Here is an 18836-nt window from a genome sequence, read left to right as displayed (position 1 = left end):
CCCCCCAAAATAATTAAATTAAATTAATAACTTAAAATAGCATTTGTTCTAGATATATCCAAAAACCTTTAATCTGTATAAAATATTTTAAAACTAGTTTATTTTTGTTTTTAACTGCCCTATTGAGGAGTTGGTGATCAGAAAAGAGATGACTTTGCTAGATAAACTTTTCTTCAAGAATGTTACTGAGTAATTTGTTGGTACAACCAATAACTAATAACTATGTCAGCTATAGAGTAAAAGACAAAAACATGTAGGTTATATTAAAATTTCCTAGCTTTGTTATTGGATAGATTATTCAGTGATGTCTACCTCAAAATTTATTGTTAGAATTCGATAAATTATCCAAGCACCAGATTACAGAAAATAAAAAGAACAAAGGTTAATGGTTAATGCTTCAGTAATAGATTGCTTAACTTTGAATGCTGCTAACTTTCTGCATGAGTAAGATTAAGTAAGACTGTGAGGACTGAATGTCTGAAGAATGCAAGTCTACTCCACTAATCTAGCTTAAAAGATCAGTGAGCTGAAAACCACCTCTATAGACAAGCACACTCCTCTCTCTCTTTCTTGTTCTTTATCTCACATATGCACGCAACAGACCAGGAGTTGTTAGGCTAATTATATTCTCATATTACTCACATTGTGTTTTCAATAAAACCATAAAACTAAATAATGTTTTTGTTCCTTCTTGGAGAATAATTTTAACTTGGGCCTTCTAAATGCTTCACACTGTTTCCCCTGAGTAATGTAGGAAGTAAGATTTCAAATATCACAGTGCATTTTAGAAGGTATTAACTTACAGAGATTTAAGATACTAGAATTAGCAGCAAATGCTGGCGAAGGAATTCCTATCCTTTGATAGGACACAACCTTCAGAAGTGATCCACCATCACAAAAAAAAGTTTCATTTGCTATTGCAGAGTCTGATAGTTATTGCAGACTCTGATAGTTATAAACAGATATTCTGAGGGAACCTTAGCACCACATATGATCTCTTCATCACATATAGACTAGCCACAGTATTATTAAAATTTAAACTCTGGGAACAATCATTTACATAACTTGCTTCCAAACTCAATACATTGAGGTCATTATAAATCTCATAAAACTGCCAACTCCTTTAAGATATGTATTTAATTTCATTGAATACTCTTTTAAGTTGTCATATAAGTTTTCCTCAAGAGAAATTCTCAAACTAAATATAACTTCACATTATTACAGATTATAAAAGCAAAGAGAAGGTAAGCAATTTATCCAGACCACATATATGGTAGATTGGTCATAAAAAATTCAAAGCTAACTCCACTTACATTTTTATTTTCTCTCCTTCTTTATGTTCTTCCCAATATTGTTTTTAAAATATTCAAAATAGGATTAGATATCTTATGTTGCATATCTTAAAAACCTATCATTATGTTTTATTAAAATGAACACTATACATTAAATGTTTTAATTTAAAAATCCTCATGGAAAAAATCTGGGCACTTTTCATTGGAGGTCAACATAATATCCAGATTTTTATATATTATAAGCAATAAATAAAAGATTGGCCTTTCAAAAGACTAAGCAGGTAAAATTCATGAAAGGAAATAGTTTAGAGTATTTAGTTTAGTTTATAGTATTCTAAGTACATAGAGTAGCCTATGATACAAGTGACTTGAATAAAGGAGATTAAATGTTTAAAAATTACGAATGTTATTCCAAATGAAAATAAACACTTTTTAAAGTAAATATGCAAAACTAAAATATATTGCAAATAATATGTAGCAAAGAATATATATAAAATACCTTCCTATAAATTATATAGGAGTCCATAATGATGACAGCATGAAAATTTTGATTGCTTGCTAGATAGATTTATGTGTCAAACACAAATGTCAAACTAAGAATAAAGTTACAATGTACATAACAAAAGGCTATATACATAGCTTTACTTTTAGTATAAATATTTTTAAATATAAAATAAAAATAGAAAAAGCAGTTCACTTAACAATGCCCAAGATTAACACAGAAACTCATCTAAAGATTTTGTACTCATCTAAAAGACATTAAATTAAGCATTAAAAACATATATTACTCAGTAGATCATAAGTTAAGATGTTTAGTAATAGGAATGAAATTCAGAAGAAACAACAAGTTTTCAACCACTGTATTTTATAACATAAACTGATACAATTGGAAAATAATGTGGCAGAGTTTTGTTTAAATTTAAATTTAAATTTTTTAATTTTAATTTTATTTTAATTTTTAATGAGCAGTTTGACTTGGGAATTTTATTGTAAATATTGTAGTCTACATATACACACTAACTACATCCAAACTTTTTTGTGTGTTTGCTCTTTTGTTTGTTTTGGGGCCACATCCAGATGTACTCAGGGCTTTTTCCTGGCTCTGTGCTCACAAATTCCTTCTAATGGGCTAAGGAAACTATATGGGGTGCCGGGGATGCAGCATGAAGGTCAGCTTCTACTATGTCTCCAATCACACTTTAAAACATTTTTATATTCTTTTTTTATCTTTCTGTAATAAAATTGTATTATATTAGTTTGTTTTAAAATTAAATATATTCAATCACAAAATTCTCATATTTTAAAGATGATGAACCTAAACATCTTCATAGATGTTTATATTAAAAGAGAAATAGGTAAACCAAAACTAAAACTTTTCAGAATAAAATGCATAACATTTAACTTTTGGTATAATTGTGAGTAGATGTAGAAAATTTTGCAAATATGTAGAACATATTAATACACATTGTGTCTAGGTAGTAAAACTGAAAAAGAGAAGAGAGGACAGACATTTTTACACCCATCTATAAAGTTGAATATTATAACATGGACTCATTTGTTTTACTTTTATAGAAAAAAAAAGACAGGACTTTTATGAAGTGACCAACTCTTGATTCTCTGTGTTTTCTTCTAGATAATAATAACAGAGTGAAGCTGATAGCTGATGCTGGTATTCCAGGATCTGATTATATTAATGCTAGCTATGTTTCTGTAAGTTGGTGTATTTTATATTTTAAAAAAACATAGCATTTTTATAACTACTTAAGAATAGCAAACCTTATGGATATTATTTTTTTGTAATATTTTTTATTATGACTGAAGTTCATTTACACAGAATTATTTACAATACATAGTGACAATGAATGAAGGGCATTCCCACCACCAATGTTATCCTCCCTCCACTCTTGTTCCCAGCATGTCTCCCACATCTCCCTCCTTTACCCCCCAGAATCCTACTGCAAATGGTCTCCGCTTTACAGCTTGTTATTGGTTGGGTATCTATTCTGTTTGGTGTTCCAGTCTGGTCATTTTTTTATTTACACTACATGTTCATATGACTGGTCCTGGTATCATTCTATTTCCCCCTCAATTTATGAGGCTGAATGATTCAAATTATGCTATTCTGTTGGAGGTAAAAAGGTTAAGGAAAAGAGGAGAAAAAATTTGGTATCAACTACAAAAAAAAAAAATCACCGAAAAATATCCACAAAAGTGGAAAAGAAAGAAAAAAGTGGAAGAAAAAGGAGAAGGAAAATAATATCAAAAAACAAACAAACAAAAAATAAAACAAAACAACACCAGAAAAAGTGCTGCAGTGGCAGGGTTTGTGTTACCCCACTTTTTTTTTTTTTTTGTATAGGCACAGCAAGTATTGGGGAAGGAAGGAAATTCCCATGGCCTAAGAGATTCAGGGTTTCTCCACTCTTGAAGCATATTGTCATGGGAACAATCACTGGCTCCATACCTTCTCATTGCCATTTCTCAGGGTTGTTTTTTTTTTCTTTTTTTCTTTCTTTTTTTTTTTTTTTTGTGGTGTCAGAACCTTTCTTCTCTGTTGTGGATGAGAAAATAAGGCCACTATAGCAAGCAATCTTGGTATTTGCGCAGGTCCTAGGACAGGGCCTAGGATAGAGTCTTTAAGGCTCCATTGTTGGTGTGTTCAGTTTTCTGTATCATGTGCTCCATGTTTTTGTTCATTCCCTAAGCTGAAGTCTAGGAAATGATGGTTCCAATGGTTCTGCTCAGTCTCTGTTGTCAGAATTGTGCCTCTGTACTAAGAAGTCTTGGTTTTTATAAAAGACCTGGGCTATAGCCTAGGGTAGGGTTTTCCTTATTGGTCTCAAGGTACGTTCTGTTCAGTCACAGTTGTCAAAGTCAGGTTTCTGTAGTTAGTGCTCTTATTTTTCATAGTTCAAAGGACGATACATCTTCTGATTTCCACTTAGTGTTAGGTGATGTGATAGGACCTCCTGGTCTTAGGTCAAGTTTTCATTTCCTCGCTGTCCTCGTCATATTAACACTGGCACAAGTATATCTCCCAACGCAGCTCAGTTCCTGGTATTGTTGCATGGGTTTGTTTCAGTTCTACGTCTGGGATCTGGGATTTGAGAATGAACTAACACTGTCCAATCTCGTGGAGACTGAGTTGTATCCACATGACATATGTCCAGGATGGGACATATCCTAGAAGATAAGATCTTATGTCTGAGTCCATGATTTCCCCTTATTTACTGTGCCTATACAAAAACGTATGATGTCCTTTTGTATTGCTGGAGCTATTTCAGGTAAGGATGACAGGCCACACATACAGTATCTATGGTGTGGTCTGAGCTTTTATCCCAGGCAAGACGTTTTCTTGGTTTTTGACCAAGCAGCACCAAAACTGGTGAGGGTAGAGAAAATATGTATATATAAAAATAGAATATATAGATAAAATTGAGATATATAAAAAAAGGAAATTGAGAAAAAAAAAAAAGGGAAAAAGGGTATTTGAAAAAAGAAAGTGATTGGGGAGGCTATCTGTATGTTTAGGAATATATATCTTAAGATACATTTTTATAAAGGTATTAAGCTAACGTAGGCAATATAGGCCTCCCAATTAGGTATTCTGAGATATTCTTGTGGGGAGCGAAAGCCAAGGTACTTTTTCGTATCACAAACTTTGGTCTAGAGTTTAAGATATGATTTGTGGCATTTCAGAGTCCTATAGTGTCCTTGAGCTGGGGGTTTTACTGCAGCTGAATCCGGTATCATGCAACCATCCATGATTTGAAGGGGGTGAGAGGGGTCACAAGCTTGAGTCAGGAGGCTTATTGGTTGTGGTTTCTTGCTGATACACAAGATGACGGATCAAGAGGGTGTCGTTCATTGAGGAGCTGGATGGTGGTCTGTTGGGAAGGAGGTCGGTCTTGGTGCCTAACGAGTTAAAAACTGAAGGTAAACAGGGTTAAATAAAGGGAAGATAACAAATCCAGGTTGGGATATGGGGGGTGGAGTAGAAAGGTCTCTGGGTGTGGAAAGGCAATATAGAAGAAGGGCTCTATACATTATATAGATAAAATGTTTAAGACTAAGGCTCGGTAGTCAGAGAGGACAACTGTATAGAAAGTAACGTTTACTTCTTAGACACTGACTTCAGAGATCTATTTTAGTGCTATCCTCCATACATAGGATATTCCATTTTCTTACCTACAAATAGTCAAGAATTAGAATATTTTTTGGACTATGGTAAAAAAAAGGATATATGTCGCGCAGGTTGAGATAAATCTGCTTTGGCTAGCTGCCCAGCCCAGTGCCCACCACATACCAGTGCAAGGGCCCAACTCCTGGCTTGTGACTTCTCCAGGACCAGCTCTCGCCTCTGTAGCTTGCAAATGAATGGATAGGGGCGGAGTTTTGCTCCACCCCATCCCATCCCCCAAGACCCAGGTTACCAGATCAGGCCATGAAGACCCTCTGGCGTGGGGGAATCTGGGCCCCCGGACTGACTGGCAGTCCGAGGGTTCTTTGGCTAGCTGTCCAGCCCAGTGCCCACCACATGCCAGTGCAAGGGACCAACTCCTGGAGTGTGACTTCTCCAGGCCCAGCTCTCTCACCTCAATGTACAGAGCATCATTATGTGCCCCTATTTTATAAACTGAGAAATAGGGGCTCTTAGTTTTTCATGCTACAAATTCTTGGTCCTTCTACTGTTTCATGTTTTTTTGTTGTTGTTGTTGTTTCTTCTAAGAATTACAGATTTTCAATAATCAGCTATAAGGTGATAATATAGAGCAACTAATTAAGAATTCTGAATATGTATATTCTGCAACAATCAGATAAAGTAAATATTCCATGCATAATATTGCAGCCTTTTATGAGCAGCATTATAAGCGTAAGCAGATGAAAGCACTTTACATAGAAGCAAATTTCAGTCCCAAGTGAGCAGTATATTTGTACTATGTATGTCATTCAAGTAAACTTTTTGTTGTTGTGTTTTGTGTTACCTACCAGTGTTGAATCAGGGCTTACTCCTGTAATTCCTAAGGGTTTCAAGGAACTATATAGGATGCCAGGGACTGAGCCTGGAATGTCCAAGTGCAATGCAAACACTTTTCAGGATAATTTTTGTTTGGGATAAAAGTTACAGGTGGGAATAGACAAAGCTCTTCACTAATTTTTCTTTTCTAACTCAAGCAGTTTGAACCTCAGAGAGAAATGTTGTGTGCCTCAATTTTCTCACTCCCCAGTTTTGTCGTCTTACTATACCCCCACTGCTTTCTCAACTAAGCTCTGTTATTTCTACCACATTCCAGATACATAACTCATTTAATATTATTATACTTTATATTCTTTCCACTTGGAACACTTTATCCTCCAAATATTGCAAAACTTACTTTCTTCCATCTTCTTTTCTTTCCTAAAATAGCAATAATGAATGTTTTTCTGAGTATCCTATTATCTGAAGGCTCTCTCATGACACTAACTATTCTAATAAATTACCTTATTTTCTTAATGAAATCAATACATTCCATTTGTATTTTGGATTTATGTAATGTAAAAGAAAATAGGGGTTTTATTGTCTTTTGTCCATTATCTGCTACTAACCCTTAGACTAGAAATTTTAAATAATAATTTGAATAATAATTTCAATAATTCAATAATTTAAGTAATTTCAAACATAATATCATAAACATATGTTTTCCTTTAAACGTAAAAAAAATTGGATACTGGACCAGAGAGCTAGAGCATTTGTCAGGCAAGCAGGAGGCCAAGGTTCTCTCATCACACACATATGGACTCCTGAATAGTCCCAAAAACTTTCTCCAATCAACAAGTCAGGGGTCTCCCTGAACATTGCCAGGTGTGGATCCAAAACAAAGCAAAACAAAATCAAGCCACAGAGATAGTATAGAGATTCAGTTCATGCCTTGCTTGATCTAGAATTGGCTTGTTTCTGGCACCCCACAGTCCCCCAACATTGCCAGCCTGTCATGTAGAACCCCAGATACCCTGAGCTTATCACTGGCACCCCAGGCCTGAGAAACTGGATATTCTGAAGTTTTTGCTGTATCTTATTAGGAAGGGCCTATCAGATCCCAAAGTACTACTCAAGAGATTAAAAATAAAAATTAAAAAATACATCTTTTAACCCAAATATTTGGGTATTTCTACTGAAATTATAAAACTAAGGAGCGGGGACTAATTCCTCCCTATATTTTGGCACAAAGATGACATTATAAAAAAAACTGCTCTGTGGCTCCCTGCCTGGTTTCCTGTTTTTCGGCATGTGGCAGCCAAAGAACAAATCAGCAAACATAAACTCTCAAGGGCCATCACGATGGTAAGCTCTCTCTACCCACAAGGAGTAGGGGCTAATTCCTGCCTGTGCTTGGGCACAAAGGGGACACTATAAAAAGCTGCTTCTTCAGTGGTTCAGTGGTAGGGCATTTGCCTTGCACACGGTTGACCTAGGATGGACCACAGTTCTATCCCCTCACATCCCATATTGTCCTCCAAGCCAGGAACTATTTCTGAGTGCATAGCCAGGAGTAACCCCTGATCGTCACCTGGTGTGGCCCCCCAAACAAAAAGAAAACAAAACAAAAAGAGCTGCTCCATCGCTATCTGCCTGGTTTCCTGTTTTGTTGCATGTGGCAGCCAAAAAAGACCCCAGGGCTCATCACTAATGTAGGCTGTCTCTGCCCACAAAGGGTGAGTCTGAAGAGCGAGGCCACTCTGCTTAGCCCAGCGTCCATGTGCATCTTCTAATATAGGGACACTATCAAAACATGTAGTAAAAGTGACACCTCAAGCATGTCAATGAGGAAACAACACAGGACAACAGCATACAGAAAGAACAAGATGGTAGCTCTGATGACCCAAAAAAGTACCAACCACCTAATTAGCCTCTCAGATAAGGAGTTTAGAATAAAAATATGGGGGCTGGAGAGACAGCCATTGGTAGGTAGTTTGTCTTGCATGCTGATGATCCAGGATGAACCTGGGTTTGATTCCCACATCCCATATGGTCCCCCAAGCCAGGAGCAATATCTGAGTGCCAGAGATAACCCATAAGCATATTTGGTATGACCCCCCCCCAAAAAAAAAACAAACAAAAGAAATATGGAGGATGCCCATAGAACATAAAGAAAGCATTGCTACGGCTGACCAGAACACAAAGATAGAATCAGAAAACTCCAAACTAAAATAACAGGACTGAAAAACTCTGTAGCTGAAATGAAAACTTCAAGGAAAGCCTCTCCAACAGAGTAACTGCAGCTGAGGACAGAATTAGTGAGTGTATGATCTTCTTGATGATGCATTGGATCCTATTTGCCAGGATTTTGTTGAAGATCTTTGCATCTGCATTCATCAGGGATATTGGTCTGTAATTTTCTTTTTTGGCAGGATCTCTGTCTGGTTTTGGTATCAAGGTGATGTTGGATTCATAAAAGCTGTTTGGGAGTGTTCCTGTTTTTTCAATTTCATGGAAGAGCCTGGCTAGGATTGGTAGTAGCTCCTCTTGAAAGGTTTGAAAGAATTCATTAGTATATCCATCTGGGCCTTGGCCATTCTTTTTAGGCATATGTTTGATTACAGTTTAAATGATCAGAGTACTGATGGGGGTGTTTAGATATGCTACATCCTCCTTACTTAACAGTGGAAGGTTATAAGTGTCCAAGAATTTTTCCATTTCTTCTAGGTTCTCATGTTTAGTAGCATAAAGTTTCTCAAAGTAGTCTCTGATTACCCTTGGATCTCTGCAATATCTGTTGTGATCTCCCCCTTCTCATTTCTAATATGGTTTATCAGATTTCTCTCTCTCTTTTTCTTTGTGAGTTTTGCCAATGGTCTATCAATCTTGTTTATTTTTTCACAAAGAACCAACTTCTGCTTTTGTTGATCTTTTGGATTGTTTTTTAGTTTTCCACTTCATTGATTTCTGATTTCAGCTTTGTTATTTCCTTCTGTCTCCCTATTTTTGGTTCCTTTTGTTGGTTTTCTAATTTTTTGAGCTGCGTCATTAAGTTATTCAGGTATGCCCCATCTTCCTTCCTGATGTGTGCTTGTAGAGCTATGAATTTTCCTCTTAGGACTGCTTTTGCTGTGTCCCATAGATTCTGGCAGTTTGTGTCTTCATTATCATTTGTTTCCAGGAAAGTTTTGATTTCCTCTTTGATTTCATCTCGGACCCACTGGTTGTTCAGTAGCAGGGTGTTTAATTTTCAATTGTTAAAGTTTTTCTTTTGTGTGCCTTTGTAGTTCACATCTAATTTCAGAGCCTTGTGGTCACAAAGGTAGCCTGCAAGATTTCTATCCTCTTGATTTTATGGAGGTATGTTTTATGTGTCAGCATGTAGTTTATCCTGGAGAATGACCCATATACATTGGAGAAGAATGTTTATCCAGATTTTTTGGGATTGAGTGTCCTATATATATATATATATATATATATATCTGCTAGTCCTCTTTCTTCTATTACTCTTTTCAGGGTTAGTATGTCTTTGTTGGGTTTCAGTCTGGTTGGCCTATCAAGGGTTGATAGGGTCGTGATGAGGTCTCCCACAATTATTGTGTTATTATTGATGTCTTCTTTCAGATTTGTCAGTAATTGTATTAGATAATTTTCTGGTCTCTCATTGTGTGCCTATATGTTTAATAGTCTGATTTCTTCCTGTTGCACATATCCCTTGATTAGTACATAGAGTCCATCTTTGTACCTTACCACTTTTCTGAGTCTAACGTTGGTGTCATCAGATATTAATATGGCCACCCCAGCTTTTTTGAGGGTATTGTTTGCTTGGATAATTTTCCTCCAGCCTTTGATTTTAAGTCTATATTTGTACTGACTATTCAGGTGTGTTTCTTGTAGGCAGCAGAAGGTTGGATTTATCTTTTTGACCATTTTGCCACTATGTGTCTTTTAATTGGTGAATTTAGTCCATTGACATTGAAGGAGATGATTGTCATAGGATTTAATGTCATCTTTGTAGATAAGTTAGCTGTGTTTCAAGGGAATCCAGATAGTAAAAGAAGAAGTCAAGCTCTCACTGTTTGCAGATGACATGATACTCTACTTAGAAAACCATAAAGACTCTACCAAAAAGCTTCTAGAAACAATAGACTCACATAGTAAGGTGGCAGGCTACAAAATTAACGCACAGAAATCAATGGCCTTTTTATACACCAATAATAATAGGGAAGAGATGGACATCAAGAAGGCAATCCCATTCACATTAGTGCCACACAAACTTAAATACCTTGGAGTCAACTTGACCAAAGACGTGTAGGACCTATACAAAGAAAACTATAAAGCCCTGCTCCAAGAAATGAGAGAGGACACACAGAAATGGAAACACATCCCCTGCTCATGGATTGGCAGGAATAACATCGTTAAAATGGCAATACTCCCCAAAGCATACAGATTTAATGTGATCCCCTTAAAAATACCCATGACATTCTTCAAAGAAGTGGATCAAACACTTATGAAGTTCATCTGGAACAATAAACACCCTTGAATAGCTAAAGAAGTCCTAGGGAAAAGGAAAATGGGAGGCATTACTTTCCCCAACTTTAAACTGTACTACAAAGCAATATTTATCAAAACAGCATGGTATTGGAATAAAGACAGACCCTCAGATCAGTGGAATAGGCTTGAGTTATCAGACAATGTTCCCCAGACTTACAATTACCTAATTTTTGACAAAGGAGCAAGAAATCCTAAGTGGAGCAGGGAAAACCTCTTCAACAAGTGGTGCTGGCAGAACTGGTTAGCCACTTGCAAAAAAGCAAACATAGCCCCCCAGTTAACATCATGTATGAAGGTAAAATCCAAATGGATTAAAGACCTTGATATTAGACCTGATACCATAAGGTATATAGAACAATATGTCGGTAAAAACACTCCATGACATTGAGACTAAAGTCATCTTCAAGGAAAGAACTGCACTTTCCAAACAAGTGGAAGCAGAGATCAACAGATGGGAATACATTAAGCTGAGAAGCTCTGCACCTCAAAAGAAATAGTGCCCAGGATACAAGAGCCACCCACCGAGTGGGAGAAACGATTCACCTAACACCCATCAGATAAGGGCCTAATATCCAAAATGAACTTCAAGAAAAAAACATCTAATCCCATCAAAAATGTGGAGAAGAAATGAACAGATGCTTTGATAATAAAGAAATACAAATGGCCAAAAGGCACATGAAAAAATGCTCCTCATCACTAATCATCAGGAAGATGCAAATCAAAACAATGATGAGATGCCATCTCACACCACAGAGAATGGCATACATCACAAAGAATGAGAACAATCAGTGCTGTCGGGGATGTGGAGAGAAAGGAACTCTTATCCACTGCTAGTGGGAATGCCATCTAGTCCAACTTCTATGGAAAGCGATATGGAGATTCCTCCAAAATCTGGAAATTGAGCTCCCATTCGACCCAGCTATTCCACTCCTAGGGATATACCCTAAGAACACAAGAATACAATACAAAAACTCCTTCCTCACACCTATATTTATTGCAGCACTATTCACAATAGCCAGGCTCTGGAAACAATGAAGATGCCCTTCAACAGACGAATGGCTAAAGAAACTGTGGTACATATACACAATGGAATATTATGCAGCCGTCAGGAGAGATGAAGTCATAAAATTTTTCTATACATGGATGTACATGGAATCTATCATGCTGAGTGAAATAAGACAGAAGGAGAGAGAGAGATACAGAATATTCTCACTCATCTATTGGTTTTAGAAAAAATTAAAGTCATTTTTGTAACAATCCTCAGAGACAATGAGAGGAGGTCGGGAACTTTCAGCTCACTTCATGAAGCTTACCACAAAGAGTGGTGAGTGCAGTTATAGAAATAACAACACAGAGAACTACCATAATCATGTGAATGCATGAGGGAACTGGAAAGCCTGTCTGTAGTACAGGTGTGGGTGGGGTGGGATGGAGGGAGATTTGGGACATTGGTGATGGGAATGTTGCACTGGTGTAGGAGCTGTTCTTTGCATGACTAAAACCTAATCACAATCATATTTGTAATCAAGATGTTTAAATAAAGTAAAAAAATTTAAAAAAATTTAAAAATGAATTAGTTGTGTAATCTCCCATTGTGAGGTTAAATAAGTGAGATGTTAGAAAATTTTAGTATTTAATATTATATACCATATTTTAAAATTAGTTTATTTACTACTATATAATACATGCACTGCTCAAAACTAAAAATCACCATATACATATAAAAATTGATACATGTTGTGATTACATTTTTTTCAGGGCTACTTATGTCCAAATGAGTTTATTGCAACACAAGGTCCATTACCGGGAACAGTTGGGGACTTTTGGAGGATGGTATGGGAGACCAGAGCAAAGACATTAGTGATGCTGACACAGTGTTTTGAAAAAGGGCGGGTAAGTTATTTGAAAATCCTTCCATGAAATATTATTTTACAGTTGTGCTAATAAATATGGGATCATGTTAATCAAATTTGTGAGTCATCAATAACTTGGTCATCTACAAGAGTTTTCCCATACTATCAATAGCTGTAAAGGGCCAGAGAATCACTACAGGGTAGAAATCAATTGCTTTCCAACCTCAGTTTGATACCTGGTACTACATAGAGCTCTTAGATCCCAATTATGAGTGGTATGAGCAGAGGCAAGAGTAGCTCCTGAGTTCTTCTAGATGTGACAACTAAGCCTATAGTAGCTATAATAAAAACAACTGTGGTATCCCTCAGTTGTGCATGGATGATGACTGGTGATTTTCTCTAACTGCAGATCAGATGCCATCAATATTGGCCAGAGGACAACAAACCAGTGACGTTCTTCGGAGATATAGTGATCACCAAGCTGATGGAAGATGCTCAAATAGATTGGACCATCAGGGATCTGAAAATTGAAAGGGTAAAAAATAGAGAAAGAAAAAAATATAATAGAAAATGTGAGCTTCTTAAAAGTCTCATTTTAGCACTATCACTTGTAATCCTATCTGTGTATTCTTTAGTGCTTTCTTATATTTTTAAGCAGATGACTTAAATTTATCTCTATCACTGATTAATTACAAGTCATTCTGTTAAAGTTAATACTAATTGATTAATAACAATAATAGATGACTTGTTTCTATTTTATTTGATAAAGAGTTAAAATATTTGAGTGAAAAGAGGAATTTCCAAGGTCACTTGTATATACATTAAAATAATTTATTTTTCAATTTAAACAGAAACAGTACAAAAATGATAGCTTAAGATTCTTCTATATTGCTTTAATCTGCACAGAAAATAATATGAGGATTGTTTTTGGTATGTTCTGGTATTATCAGGCACTCAGTTGCTATGTTTGGAATACTTGGTGAATGTTTTTAAATATGGAGGTCAAACCTCTTTCAAAATCTACTATTCCAGTGGTACAAAATGCCAATGTCTTATTTAAATATAAATGATCTAGAGAAAATCCACTTGCAAACTTTCTTGTTGCCATTTATCACGAAAAGCAATTTTCTATATTATGGCAGTAATACAAAGGCCTCACAGGAAAAAAAAAGAACACATTTCTTCTAGTTAGTAAATAATATTTTTGAAAACCCCCTTCAAGGTAGCTGAGAGAGAGTTTAGCAGGCTGGGTTTAATCCCCAGTTCCACTTCGCCCCTGAATCACCTCCAGGAGTGGTCCCTGAGCACTGGGAGGTGTGGCCTCCCACAAAAGAAGTGTAGCCAGTTAAACACTGGCATAGCCTTCCCTGTGACGCTCATCCAACTGTGCTGTGTTTCTTGAATCTTTGCCCTTTTCTAGCATGGGGACTGCATGACTGTGCGACAGTGCAACTTTACTGCTTGGCCGGAGCATGGCGTTCCAGGAAACAGCGCCCCCTTGGTCCACTTCGTGAAGCTGGTCCGAGCTAGCCGAGCCCATGATACCAGCCCTATGATTGTGCACTGCAGGTAAGAAGCAAATAAATCCCTTTCTAACCTTCTTCTAAGCGCTAGAGAAGATGTTTTTAAATGGAATTGACTTTTTATTGGCATGCTACATTGGTTCGTTTCTGGCAGAACAGTATAGATTTATTCCAGTTTTTTTTTTTGATGTATCGATTACCAATGATCACAAATCAAATGGTAGCTTAAAACAAATCAATAAAAAAGATTATATGGCAGAAAGAAATGAATGTATCTTACAGCAAAGGAAACATGTATGTGTGCTTAGGAATTTTTCTGAAATATTGACTGAATGATGCCACCCATAAACATCCAAATATTTTGAATTAAACATATATAATTCATAATAGTGACTGTTAGGTATAGGGGTAGTCTGTGGCTTTTATAAGTAAATATTCTCATTATCTCAAGTAATCTACTCATAATTTAGCACCTTTTGTAAAAGCAGGTTTCTGGATTTGGGTGAGGAAGAAAATAGGAAAAAAAATAATCTTTAAGATGAATAGAAGCTGTCTTCAGTTTGGGGTATTTTGCATTTAAAGCATAACTTTCATTAGCAATAAAAGCACAAAAGTCAATTAGCAATGAAAGCAATCTCTACCTCTCCTCCTATATGATGTAAATAGAAAAGTATTTCAAAAAGCATGCCCATGTGAATAATTGTTTTTAAATACCATTTTTAAACAGTGAGAAATCCCTACCATTACCATCACCACCATTCCCTTCCTTTCATGTTGCTGTGGAGTGAGCTGCACAGGCTTGGTTCTGAGTTGCTCACATCATTTTCCAGTCCCCAGGCTCACATATATTCTTTCCCCAATTCCCCATCCTCTATATATGTGCTTATTTGTCTGACACCCTTAGAAACTTCTTAGAGAGAAAAGATTTTGTCTTGTTGGCTGCCATACCTCAGGAGTTTAGAAAAGGGTATGATATTAACTGATAAATATTGATTACTATGTTTAGGAATCTCTGTGTCTATATTAGCAAAGTTATATTTAGGCTGAAATGCTGTTCCTTAGGTCAAATTAAAGAACACAAAATTGATATTTGACTATTTCTTACCTACCAAAATAAATGAGTATTTTAGAGTCATAGTATATTGATCAGATTTAGTGACTTAATTTTTTTTTCTTTTAGTTTCACATCTTCACACAGAGGTCTTGTATTTCTGATGAAGATGGCTGAATATATCTTGACATATTTATTACTTTGTAATTTCTATGGCCTAACTATTGGATGTCTTTAGTTTTTAAAAATTAATATTTTGATAACAAAATCTGAGCCCAATACAAAGTTTCTATGATTAAGAATTTCACAGTTAAAAGAAAGCCTAGGAGCCAGAGCGTTAGCATAGCAGGTAGGCTGTTTGCCTTGCATGCGATCAACCTGGGTGGGTTGACCTCTAGCATCCTATATGGTCCCTGAACCTGCCAAAAATGATTTCTGAGTATAAATCTAGGAGTAGTATCTGAGTGCCACCAGGTGTGCCCAGACCCCCCCCCAATAAACAAAGTTCAACTGTAACCCATAAAGGGTTGTAACATCAAAAAGAAAATTAATCCTATTAGTTTCTTCAAATATTTTTCTTTTTCTTTTCTTTTTTTCATTCATTCATTCATTCATTCATTCATTTATTTATTTATTTATTGGTTTTTGGGTCATACTCAGTGGTGACTCAGGGGTTACTCCTGGCTCTGTATTCAGAAATCGCTCCTGGCAGGCTCAGGGGACTATGTGGGATGCGGGGATCGAACCAGGGTCCATCCTGAGTCAGCCGGATGCAAGACAAACGCCCTACCTTTGTGCTATCACTCTGGCCCTCTTCAAATATTTCATAGAGTAGTAATGACAACTGCCTTACCTGGAGTTACTCCAGTTACCTGGAGTGACAATATATAACTAAAGAAATTTTGAAGAATATATATATTCCAAAGTAAGAAGCTCATTTTCTATTTCCTTTTCTACATCACTATCAACCAGAACAAGCTTTTGCTGGATGTTTCTCATGGTCCCTTTACCTATTCCACAGTGCTGGTGTTGGAAGAACTGGAGTTTTTATTGCCCTAGACCACTTAACACAACATATAAATGACCATGATTTTGTTGATATATATGGACTAGTAGCTGAACTGAGAAGTGAAAGAATGTGTATGGTACAGAATCTGGTAAGTGGTGTAAAATTGTGCAGTGTCAGTTCTTCAATTTCTCCCTGGGAAGATGTATATGTCTATTATGTGCTTAGATGTCAACTTGAACCTGCCTTTGCATAGCAGAAACTTTCCCCCCACATTAGAAATATGTATGGAGGTGTTGGGGAGGCTGCAGATGGGGACTGTCCATTGTGTGCCATTGCTAGTGCCCAGCACCATTACTGATGAATTGTCCAAAAGTGTTTATGTTGATAGACACAATTAAGACTTGTTTTTTTTTTTTTTTTTTTTTTTTTTTTGTATTTAGCAGGTTTGAGAAGCTTAAGAATCAAATCAAAGGATCTTGTGAACTAGCTGGAAGCTGTAATTAGGGAACTATTTAAGTATTGTCTATTATAGAATTCTATGCTCTTTATTCTTTTATATTATATGCTCATGTATTAATGGATTTTACAGTGTATTATCTTCTAACTGGAAACTTCTATTGTAAGATTTTGTAGACAAAAACAGAAAGGAGAAAAGTAGCCTTTGTCATTAAACATTACACAGTCTCATGACACTAAGACAAAAACCATTTTTAAGTATCTTGTGCCTGTCAAATGATATTTTAGTCTTTTTCTGTATATTATCTTATTTAACCATTTCTTTTTTAAGTGGAGGCAACAAAATAAATCTACAAATGTATTATTAGCTCTGCTTTACAACAAAGGAGACAGCTCTTCGCAGTTAATGATATTTTAATTTTATAGTATTAATACATAAAAGAGTCAACATCCCATCACTATCCTGTTGATTATCACATCATGAGGCTGCAATAAGAATCTTAAGTTTCATTTGTTATCGTCTATAAATATATATTTTTATAAAAATAAGTATGCATGTAGCTCTTCATGAGATTGTTTTCCAAGGAGTTTGCTAGAAAACAAGTCTAACTTCACAGTTGTTAAGTGTGAGAAAATAGGTCCCCTCAGCCTGCCAGGGGCAATTTCTGAGTGCAGAGTGACCCCTGAGCCCCGCTGGGTGTGGCCCCCAAACCAATAAATAAATATATAAAAATATATATAAAGTTAAAAATAGTTTAACTAATCTAACTTGCCACACTTATTCATACATAATCTCAGCAAGTGAAAATGTATTATCACTTGGGGTTTAATGACAAATACATAAAAGAAATTTTGACACTACAGGAAACCACAGAAGCTTAGCAAACCATATTTCTGTCACAACATAAAATTGCTTATAGACATGTAAGTGATGTGCTTCTTAGTAACACTGGCTGTACCCCAGCTCAGTCTTATCTTTCTTTGTCATCTAGGCCCAGTATATTTTTTTACACCAATGTATTCTGGATCTCTTATCAAGTAAAGGAAATAATCAGCCCATCTGTTTTGTTAACTACTCAGCACTTCAAAAGATGGACTCTTTGGATGCCATGGAAGGTAAACAGAGGCAATATATGTTCAATTTCCTCATTTGCCCACCATAGCAGTTGCATGGACTTAATACCAAATATATGTTAGAAATGTCTTAGAAATTTGGTTTGTGCACCTGCTTGTTGTTGTTTTTTTCTTTCTCCAAAATTGGATACTCACCCTTCCATCGGCACTGCTTTTCGGTCATGAAATGTTTCAGGCTTTGGAATGAATCTTTGGAACTGCTAATTTTTCCCACCCTTCTGTTATAGGTGATGTTGAGCTCGAATGGGAAGAAACCACCATGTAAATATTCAGAGCAAAAATTACAGCTGGACTATTCTTTCAAACCCCAGGGGCCAAAATCCCCTTCCCCTTGTTACTTTTCAGTTAAACTTAGCAACCATCAAAAAATCTTTATGCTTCTCTTACTGTGTGTTACTACAACTTTCCTATGTAAATTAATTTTTAGAAAGTTGTTTGTACAGAATAATGGATTATGCATTTTTAAATGTTTTAGGAGAGAATTTCCCAGGGATATTTTGGAAGTCTTGAATATTTGGGGAATGAATCAATTACAAAATCATTGTTATGTTAGTATTCATGTTCTAGTGTGAATTTTCCCTCTGTGTTTCATTTTGAGTGATTGTTGTAAATGTTAATTCAGTGATGTTATTTTGGCTTCCAAGGTGTTTTTTTATGGATGACTTTCAGGCCAGTCAAAATGATCTGTCTTTTTCCGTGCACCCCTCCATTTTGGATCCTCTATTTTCTAAATACCATACTGAGATACCATCTCATGATCTAACAGCTGAGCAGTCACCCCTGACACTGGAGGCATGACTTCACCTTCAAACAATACACAGTAGCTTTTTGGGGACACTTGGGACTATTTCAATTGGATTGTGAACTTCGCCTTGCAAATAGAAAAATAGAACAGTTGCTTATGTGGAGTTATAAAGTACTTTTATAGAATGGCTTGTTTGTATGTTTTTAATCCCAAACTTTACCACTATGTTATGAATTTAAATACAAAGCATTTCATCCAATAT

The 18836-nt window shown here is 36.0% G+C and overlaps 1 protein-coding gene across 1 annotated transcript in view; it reads left to right on the top strand.

The window, feature by feature from the left end:
* Positions 1–18094, top strand: part of PTPRQ (protein tyrosine phosphatase receptor type Q) — a 196462-nt gene extending 178368 nt beyond the window's left edge. Inside the window, 7 exon segments of the mRNA XM_049783346.1 lie at positions 2926–3002; positions 12562–12696; positions 13066–13191; positions 14077–14225; positions 16252–16387; positions 17688–17811; positions 18057–18094. Of these exon segments, the coding sequence (XP_049639303.1) occupies positions 2926–3002; positions 12562–12696; positions 13066–13191; positions 14077–14225; positions 16252–16387; positions 17688–17811; positions 18057–18094 (785 nt within the window).
* Positions 18095–18836: the final 742 nt, after the last annotated feature.

The sequence above is a fragment of the Suncus etruscus genome, chromosome 11 (assembly GCF_024139225.1).
Source record: "Suncus etruscus isolate mSunEtr1 chromosome 11, mSunEtr1.pri.cur, whole genome shotgun sequence".
NCBI classification, from domain to species: Eukaryota; Metazoa; Chordata; class Mammalia; order Eulipotyphla; family Soricidae; genus Suncus; species Suncus etruscus.
This window is presented reverse-complemented; position numbering and strand designations above follow the sequence as displayed.